Genomic DNA, 10377 nt, shown 5'->3' with positions numbered 1-10377 from the left:
TGTTAAATTTAAATTACCCCCTCCCCGTTTTTAATTTATAAGGGGTGTGTGTCACACTTAGAAGCTTGGTGTGAAAGGGGTCGCCAATACAAAAGGTTTAAGAACCACTGCTATAGATTGAGGGCATGGCACTGAAAGATGCCATGGTGGGTGGGTGGATGGGGTTGTGGGGGAAGCAGTTCTGAACCACTATGCTCCCATTTCCCCCCCGAGGTTGAAGAGCTGTTTGAAGAACTGAGGGGATGAGTGGCATTGAACAATCTGTCTGGCCTGCCTATATAGCGCTTTTCACGTGCAAAGTGCTTGCAGATATTAAACTTTCCTCCCAACACACCTGTGATGAAGAAATGCAGAATAACTCTCATGTCGCAGGAAGGGACATGGAGGCCTAGAGGCTAAGTAACTAAAGTTATTTCCATGATGAAGGCTGTCTGTCTTACATGGAAGCTTTTAACAATTTCAAAATTCCTCATGGCAGGTATCCACATCTGAAAACCCCCATGGCAACTGAGAGAGGCTGAGAAGCCAGTGGATTTGGAGACTGGCTGGCTGGTCCTCTTTCCCCTGGATGTGGTTCATCCTGACTGGGTAAAGGCACCTAAATGAAACAGCATGGGGCAGCTTGCACTACCATGGTTTGTGTTGCTCATTCACAGAAAGATACAAAAGACTTCAGCCCTTAGGGCTGTCCATCCAGCATCTCCCCTAGCGCTGTATTTACTGAACGTATACGAGAAAAGAAAATGAAAGGTACAGTCCTGCAGAAAATGAGTAAACATTCCAGAAAAATCCTAAAATTGCAGAATCCACAATTCAGTTGTGCCAGTGACTTTTCTCTTTCCTCCCTAAATCCTGCGCCTGCCCAGTTTTTCTCTTTTCACCTCCAGCAAAAGCAGCCTTCAGCCAAACAGCATGAACCAGGATTTATGCATTTCTAGGCAACTGGGAACAAGTATGATGATGGATTCCTTCAGCAATGCTGGCTTTTGACATCCATCCCTGAAACTTGGATGGCTAAAGAAAACACACTTGCCTCAGCTAAGTGCAAAGAAGTGAAAGATCTGCTGTAGGGAGGGGAGGAAGGAAATCAGTTTACAGAGGATGTTAAAAAGCGGAGTTATTTACTACAGTAGTTGTACAGGCACTAATGCAACAAATGTGTAAAATGACAGATGTTAACCTGTGTATTTGAGAGAGATCTATCAGGACCACTTTTCAGAAATGAAGTTAGAAACCAATCTAAACTAGTTCTTATGCTGTCCCTTGAGGGCTGGTAGGATAAAGAAATATTAGAATAGACTTTTTCTCTAAGGAGGACTGCATGGCTCCCAGAGTTTTTTGATGAGAGACACAACCTTCCACGTTGGGGTTTCCAGTTGAGATCTAGATGAGTTTAGGAGTGTTTGAAGATTGATACCTCAGGTGACTCTTTGACATTTTTTTCATGTTAGGGTAAAATAAGTTAAAGGCCTGATTTATTTGTCAGAGGTGCTGAGCGCTAGCAGCTCCTGTTGACTTCAGGAGAAGTTTTGGACACTTAGTGGTTCTGAAAAACAGACGTTAAGTTTTGTGCTGCCCTCGGATTGACCCTTATTTTAAGCATTTTAAATTCTTCAGAGCTAAAGGCTTTCTTCCAGATCTGCCTTTTATATACTGAGTAGCATGCTTTGAAGGAGGTCACTTGGACTCTATCTTCTTCTTTGTTGGATTGATATTGCTACTTAAAACAATTTCCGTCGTGTACTGGAGTTATAGCTAAAAAGACGGGCTCTTTACACAGTCTAATACTATTGCTAGATTATTTACAAAAATAGGAAAGTAGAAAAAAGAAAAGTGAAACATGCTTTGGAAACAATATACCCAGCACTGAAGTAGAAATGTAGATCAACAAAATAAATTTAGATCGACCTGCAAGTGTAAGATTTTAGCCCTTGGATTATTCCCTCCCCCCAAAACTGAGTGGCCTTTTCTACATTTACAGGTCAGCACCAGTGCAGCTACGCCAATTGATGGCTCTTAATGGTGGAGCCTGGGCTATTCTGGGCATAAATAAGGCCTTGGTCAAAGTTTCAACGGTGCCACCATTGGTGACTCGTGAAATCAAACGTATCTTTCTTTGCCTTTTGCTTTCTGGCACTTACTGAGCTAGATACTCATTCAGCCTACTTGCCAGAGGAGATGGACTTCATCTCTGTTCCCAGCAAAGGCTGATACCAAACTGAAACTGCAGTTTGGATCCCCAAAGATCACCTCTACAGTCTGCCTCCTTAACCATGAGCTTAGACTACCTATAACTTCCAAATTCCTCCGTGTGTGTGTGTACGCATGTGCCTGTGTGTACACACGTGTGTAAAAATATATATACAAAGTCTGCCTATTATATTATTCTGAGTATGCTGTCAACCTGCCATGCAATTCTTTCCACAGTTCAACAGTATAGAAATAACAAAGCCAATGTACGTCTGGCTTAGAATGCAAAGGGATCAATACTAATTCATTGGACTTACCTAAGCATGTGTGAGTTTAAACTTACAGCAAAATCAGTTTAAACTACTCCGTACAAATAAAATTAGAAATGGTTTGGTCAGACATAGACCAATCAGAAATTGTCCTTCCAATAATTCCCCCTGAGCCTTGGCTACAATTTATTTGCAATCTGATTAACAATGAATTTGACATATACTGAAAATTGGAGCTCAGGAATGCTGCAGATGAATTGGTGCATAAATTGAAGTCCTAAAGAATATAATGTAATTGATGCGCAAACATAAACCAATAACAAACCTAAATGAAAGGAGGCTGGTGCCCTCTCAAATGGAAATTGCCAAGACCTCTGCCATTGGAAAAAGGGAACACTGAGTCCCTGCACCAGCACATAGAGATGAATCTAGGGTCAGATTTTCAAAAGTGTGCCGATTTCAATGGGAACAGAGCTAGGCTAATGCTGAATGCCTTTGAAAACGTCACACTTGGGGGGGAAATGCCTGGAATGTGGGGGTTTTTTTTAGACATATCAAAGGTTAGCTGTATTGGTGTGAGTCCGCTGCACCCTTGCTGGACAAGGGGGTGTTCATTTTAGTACAGCTGTGACCCTTCAAACAAAGAGCCAAACTCTCTCCTATGCAGATATTTAGGAGTAGGCAACTCAGACCCATCGATCCTGGGCTTCAGCCAAGAGACACAGTGTAATTTGGAAGTGTGGAGCCCCATCCCTCCTCCTGGGCTGGCTGTGCTCTGGGCCAGTGTTACGCTGTCATGAGGTAGAGCAGCCTCAAGGAGGCACTAAATTACTCAGGCTGTCAATAGCCCCAAGCCCCGGCACACTTCCTATGACGGAAGCTGGGAGGGGAATGGAGTAGGAGCCACTCCTCTGTGTTGCTGGAGGATCCCCTGGCAATTGACTTGTGGTCGGGTACGTTACTGTTTGACTGCTCTGTGTTGGTGGCCTGGCACAATGTGGGCACAGCATAGCTGAGGATCCAGGCCATTGTTTCCATTCACTCTGTTTCCTGTTTATTTGTTTGGATGAAGTTGGCCCGCGCTGTTGTTTACTAACGGATCCAAGAGCTGTGTGACTCTCCAGAGGTTCTTTGCATCTACACATCCACCCTGCTAACCCTTCTCTTCCAATATCAGCATGATTCTTGCACCAGCGGCGGCTGTTGCGCCTTCCTTCCCACCCCGTTCATGCCATGAAGTAGCAATCATGTAGGGAGGGGTAACAGATAATGATGTGTGAGGCAACATTAAAGTCTGGCCAGATAACCTCATGGGACTATGCTTTGGAGAGAGGGGCCAGCTTCATCCCCCCAGACCCCAGACCTGTGAGAGCTCAAGCGATGAGAAGCACTGCTGGAGTCGCTTCTCGTGGGGTTGTGGAGTCTGCTGTGAAATCAGCCCCCTCCACCTAAAAACCTTTCAAAAAGGGCCCAAGTGACTTGCCCAAGACCACAGAGGAAGGCCCTGGCAAAGCAGAGAACTGAACCCAAGTCTCTCACGCTCTAAACACTGGGCCATTTGTCCTCTCTGCTGAGCTACCCTATTGTAAATAGCAACAGAGAGTCCTGTGTCACCTTTAAGACTAACAGATGTATTGGAGTATAAGACACATGCGTCTGACGAAGTAGGTATTCACCCACAAAAGCTTATGCGCCAATACATCTGTTAGTCTTAAAGGTGACACAGGACTCTCTGTTGCTTTTTACAGATCCAGACTAACATGGCTACCCCTCTGATCCTATTGTAAATAGTTTGAGAAAGTTAGGTTTGAAGCATATTCCTAGTGAAAATAATTGCTTAGATTGCCTAATGCACATGCACAAAATTCATCTTGACATTTATTTTACTTAAATGGTAGAAACTAAAAGTAGCGGGGAAGCTGCTTTTCATAGCTTCTCCCAATATTTTTTTCACCCCTTTGAGTTCAGTTTTGGACAGTATCTTACCTTCATCTCTCTCCCATTTCCTGGGGGGGGGGGGGGGAGGGAGAGGGCAATGCTGAGAAATCAAAACTTTTTTGTTTTGTTTTTTGGAATACTTGAAACATGATTTATAGCGGGGATGTAAAAATGAGATTCCAATGGCTTCTTTCTTGTTTTGTTTTCCACAGGGCTTTGCTTTCACCATGTCAAAGAGGATTAATGATGTCGTCTCTTTCCATTGTGTTCCCCACCTGTCGTCTTGGTAGGATCTAGCTACAGAATGAACATAGCAGCAGTGTTTAATGCCTTGCTAGTGTCTGCCCTTGCAGCTGTGCTGTGGAAATACATCAAGCTGCGAGAGCACGTCTTCGAGGTTGAAGAAGAGCTGGTCCTCACTCGCCAGTCCCAGGAACTCTCTCAGGTCCAGATTGACTACCATGCAGCTCTTCAGGCCCTGGTGGAGGACGGTACCAGGATGGTATGCACAGGCAGGATGCACACGGATCGCATCTGCCGCTTTGAGTCCCTCTGTTACTCCACTGAGGCAGAGGAGTTTGTCTTCTTTCACAGCAACGCGTCAGTTATGCTTCCCAACCTGGGCTCCAGGAGATTCCAGCCTGCCTTGCTTGATCTCTCCTCGGTGGAGGACCACAACACCCAATATTTCAACTTTGTGGAACTGCCAGTTGCTGCATTGAAATTCATGCCAAAGCCGGTCTTTGTGCCTGATGTGGCGCTCATCACCAACCGATTCAACCCGGACAACTTGATGCACGTCTTCCACGACGACCTCCTCCCAATCTTCTACACCATGCAGCAGTTCCCAGACTTGGATCTGGAGTCCCGACTCTTCTTCATGGAGGGGTGGAGTGAAGGCCTGCACTTCGATCTCTACAAGTTACTGAGTAACAAACAGCCACTCCTCAGAGAGCAGCTTAAAACCCTGGGCAGGCTCCTTTGTTTTACCAAATCTTATGTAGGGCTGTCCAAAATCACCACATGGTACCAATATGGATTTGTTCAGCCACAAGGACCAAAGGCAAACATCTTGGTTTCTGGCAATGAGATTAGGCATTTCACCAAGTTCATGATGGAGAAGCTGAATGTCAGCTTGGAAGAAAGTGCCAGTGAGGAGTATATTGTAGTATTCAGTCGAACAATCAACAGACTAATCCTAAATGAGGCAGAACTAATCTTGGCACTTGCCCAGGAGTTTCAGATGAAAACCATTACAGTCTCCATAGAGGACCATTCGTTTTCTCACATTGTACGTCTGATCAGCAATGCATCCATGCTGGTCAGCATGCACGGAGCCCAATTAGTGATGTCTCTCTTCCTGCCAAGAGGGGCCTCTGTCGTGGAGCTGTTTCCTTATGCGATCAACCCCGAACACTACACCCCATACAAAACACTGTCAACGCTCCCTGGCATGGATCTCCAGTACATTGCCTGGCAGAACACTGATCAGGAAAACACTGTAACCTTTCCTGACAGGCCATGGGACCAGGGAGGAATTGCTCACTTAGACAAGGCAGAGCAGGAACGCATAATAAAGAGCAAGGAGGTTCCACGCCACCTCTGCTGTCGGAACCCGGAATGGCTTTTCCGAGTCTACCAGGATACAAAAGTCGACATCCCTTCCCTTATCCAAGTGATCAGGCAAACGGTGAAATTAAAGCCTGGACCCAAGAAGCAGAAGTGGACTGGTGGTCTGTACCCTGGCAAGGTCAGGGATGCTAAGTGTCAAGCCTCTGTCCAAGGTACTAGTGAAGCGAAGCTCTCTGTGTCTTGGCAGATCCCCTGGAACCTTAAGTATCTGAAGGTCAGGGAGGTGAAATATGAAGTGTGGATACAGGAGCAAGGTGAAAACACTTACATGCCTTATATTTTGTCACACCAGAATCACACCTTTTCAGAAAACATTAAGCCATTCACGATATATCTGGTGTGGATCCGCTGCATCTTCAACAAAAATCTCCTTGGACCTTTTGCAGATGTGCTCTTGTGTAGTACGTAACCCACTCTCTCTCATGTGTCGAGTCCTGCCATGCACCCCACCCCATCAGTGGTTTTAAAAACCTGTTGTCCTGTAGTTTTTTAGAGGGCTGAAGAGGACCAGACCATGCCAATTCCTAAGTGCCCATTTTATTGCATTTAATGTGTGTATTCTCTAGGTGGCATTTATTTCCATTTGGTGTAAGAGCTCTCTGTTCCTGAAAGTAACCTCCAGAAATGAAATTACAAGCTGAATACCTGTAATTGAAAAGCAGAATGGAAGTGAATCGCGTGTAATTTGGTAGTGATTTGAATCTTTCTGTCGTGCAGTGAGTATTTAAGTGCAGCATTAAACTACAATTAATTATATGGCTAGATGGACAATTGTCATCATCTTTCCCCATTATAACTTATTTTTAAAAGCTGTATCTGTAACCCAAGTACAGGTTTTGGTACAAGAGTATTCATTAAATTATTGTAAACCTCTTCAAGGGTTCTTTCCTCTTCGTATCTGTCAAAATGATTGTTTTGTAAGAATTATCCAAGATCATGGTGAAATGTATGTGTGGGTAGCGCGCTCTCTCTCGCTCTCCCCCTTTCTTTTTCCTTCCCTCCATATTTTGGCTGAGAGGAATAAGACTGCAGCATCAATTCTGTTTAAAAATCAGGTTTTACTCTTACCCCAGTAGCAACACAAAAAACTGTTAAAAGGGAGAAGCAACAGATGAAAGATGAAAAGGGATGCGATGGGTAAAACAGCTGAGTGTGGGTGGGTAGTGCAAGCAGTAATTACTATGTTTTAAGGTCTGTTTGCATTTTGTAAGTTGTAGACTAGCCTACGGTTCTGTAGGATGGGTGGGGAATGGCGGAGGGAGGGTGGTGGGAACAGTTTACTCCAACTTAACATTTTACATAAACCTTTTGTTTCCTGAAGTACAGTATAACCCTGTTCACAACAGCCACCAAGGGACTAATAATTCTATGGACACTTTAACAGGTGGTTGTTTAATTCTGATTAATAGGTGAGCTCTCTCTTATGGGATCAGAGATTTTACTGGCTGTTAGTAGACAAGACTACAGTTAACAGGTAATCACTAGCACACATGTCACTCTATTATACTGAAGAGAAATTGTGTGCTATTGGCCAGATTCTGATCTCGGTTACACTGAAGTCCAGAAGAACTCCACTGAAGTTAGTGGCAAGGGCATGGAACCTTTTGTAGAAGGGGGTGGGGGGGCAAGGGCAAAGTGGATTCCAGTGTCTCTTCTCCCTCCTGCACTCCCTTTTCCCCTAGCCCCTGTGCTCTCTCGCGGTGCCCCCCGCCCCCCTGGCGCTTGGTGCAGTCAGTCTCCTACCCTCCAGCAGCTGCACTTAGCTCGCTGGGAACCAGCCACACAGCCCGTCCTCCTTCTGCCCTTCCCACCAGCCGCCGTCTGGCCCCTGCAGCACTGTGATCAACTCCCCCGCTGTGAAGCACAGTCCCTGCCAGTGCCGCTGTGCACCTTCCCGAGGCTTGCAGTGTGGGGAGGCCCTGGCCCCTTGCCCCCCCAACCCCACCCGGTGCTGGTGCAGGTGGTCAGTGGAGTTATTAAAGATTTACACTGTGGCTCAATGTGATCAGGATCTGGTGCTGTGGTTTTATCCTCTTAATTTGATGGATTTCTGGGGCTCTGGAAAGGGTCAGATGAGGCTCTATCCTGCAATCATCTAAGTGAGTATTTCCAGGATTGGGCCCTTAATTATGTTGCTTTTGAGAGAGAGGTCTGTCTGACTGGGCTGTATTTATGAGGTAAAACCATGTAGGGTCAGACCTCTGGGTGCCTAAATTAGCCTGCTGCAGAGAAATCAAGGGGATTTGGCCTATGCTGTACTCAATGTCTTATTGGGTAAGGTACTTGAAGAATTTAATTTATAACTAAGGTTAAAGAAACTGGGAAGTGCTTCTTTCCAGTCCTGCAGAGGCAGCTGTGTAGTGGAATGGATTGAGATCCATTAATGGGATACCACCTGAGAAATGAGATTCTCCAGGCAAGATTATGATACGGGTTTTGAAGTGCTAAAAATGTGTTGATGAATAAAAGGAGGGCTGGAAAATAAATAAAATGATGTACAAAAGTAGGCCTTGAGGCTGGTATGTGTTCTGTGAATGCATTTCCATTAAGTTTTGTTTTGTTTTCAAGCCTGGTTGGGGGTTTATTTATGATGAAGTCACATTTGCTTCACAGTTCTATCATTCTGGACGAATGATGATATAGTTGAAAGGGGACTGTTGATATTTCTGTTATCCTCTATGTTCCTAGGACCAGATGAACTACTTGATGAGTAAGTTACTTCCCATCGTAACGGTGGCTGTTTCTGGCCCCTAGATCTGCAAGGTCTCCATCTGAAATGGGCCTTCAAAGGGCTGAACTTTGAATTTCTTCTTTCAAGTATTCAGAAAAAAATCTCTTTGGGTATTAAGCGCTACGTGTTCTGATAAACTCCGCTGATGTGACACACGTACGTGTGTGTGTGTGTGTGTTGCTTAGGTGCACCTTTTGTAACATTCATCTTTAGAATGCCATTTTGCCAGCCCTTTACTCGTAATGTGGACTAACCCTTTTTATTTAATTAGTTTTCTATTGTAGCTAACTTCCTAATGTTTGCAAATTAGTTACAGCACATTAACTTATTGTCTTCACATATCCACAGTGGCATCGTAATGTCTCTAAACATAATTGTCTGTAAAAAACCAACAGCTTACAGTAGATATGGACTTACATTTTTTGAACCATTACATTCTATTGACTTAACACGTATACAAATGTGAGGCGATAAATTGTGCTAGCATCTTTTTCCAGGAGAAGATCATACATGCTGGATTTAGTTTGCGGGCCCAGGTGGCGGTAGCCTGTGATATACAGGAGGTCAGACTCGATGATGGTCCTTTCCGGCCTTGAACTTGATTCTGTGCTTTGCAAAAATGTGTATGTTCAGGGTGTTACTTCCCCCACCAGTGTGTTGCATATTTATATAAGATAGTAACGAAAACAAAGGCTAAACATTTTTTTCCTCACTACTAAAGTGTAAAAGAAGGGAAGCTAAACTACAGACATCTTGATTGTAACTGTAGAGATCTTACTAACCCTCACCCCAATACAAGAATGTCTGCAATAGGGCTTCACTGCCCCATCCTGAACTCACCTTGTGTCTACCAGGTTGCAGTGAATCCATTCAAGGTCAAGGCCCAGACCCTGATCCATAGCTGTTGCAATTCAGCAAAGCTCTATTGACTGCAATGGTGCTATGCTGATTTATGCCAGCTGAAGCTCTGGCCTGGAGTTTTAGCCTTGCCTCTGTAGTTGATTGATTTTTGTATCTCCACCAAAGCTCTGAGGTTCCATTCCATTTTCCCTTCTGTCGCCCACAATCCATCTGTTTTACTTCCCATGGTCCTTGACAGCTTATGACACAGCCTCCATCTTTCAGGTTGAAGAGAACTTGACGGGGCTTGATTCTGTCAATACTGCTCCTTAATTAAGCCAAAAGGATTGCTTTGCATTTAATAGCAATGCCTTGTACTGCTTATGTATCTCTAATATTCACAGGTGCTTTCATTCCAAAATGTTGGTAGAAGCCTATTAAGCTAAAGGGGAGCTCCTTTCAAAAAGTAGTAGTAGCAGCAGTAAGTCTCTAGTGGGCTGCCACTACATTGCAACATCGCTCCCTCATGCACACAAAACAAGTACAGTATAGCCTCTGTGGCACTCTCAAGCCTTGTCTGTACTACCGCGGTAAGTCAACCCTAAGTTACGCTACTTTAGTTATGTGGATAACGTAACTAAAGTCTACATAGCTTAGGTCAACTTACTGCGGTGTCTACACTGCGCTATGTCGACAGAAGACACTCTCCTGCTGACTTGACTTACTCTTCTTGGAGAGCTGGAGTACCGGAGTCGATGGAAGAGCACTCTGCCGGTA

The 10377-nt window shown here is 44.6% G+C and overlaps 1 protein-coding gene across 1 annotated transcript; it reads left to right on the top strand.

Annotated features, from left to right (window-relative positions):
- Positions 1-4701: 4701 nt before the first annotated feature.
- On the top strand, positions 4702-6438 carry POMGNT2 (protein O-linked mannose N-acetylglucosaminyltransferase 2 (beta 1,4-)). The gene has a single exon (XM_065400049.1). It carries the CDS (start codon positions 4702-4704, stop codon positions 6436-6438), a length of 1737 nt encoding a protein of 578 aa, XP_065256121.1.
- The last annotated feature ends 3939 nt before the right edge of the window (positions 6439-10377 follow it).

The sequence above is a fragment of the Emys orbicularis genome, chromosome 2, assembly GCF_028017835.1.
Source record: "Emys orbicularis isolate rEmyOrb1 chromosome 2, rEmyOrb1.hap1, whole genome shotgun sequence".
NCBI classification, from domain to species: domain Eukaryota; kingdom Metazoa; phylum Chordata; order Testudines; family Emydidae; genus Emys; species Emys orbicularis.
The sequence above is the reverse complement of the archived record's forward strand: the minus strand, read 5'-3'. Positions and strand labels throughout refer to the sequence as shown.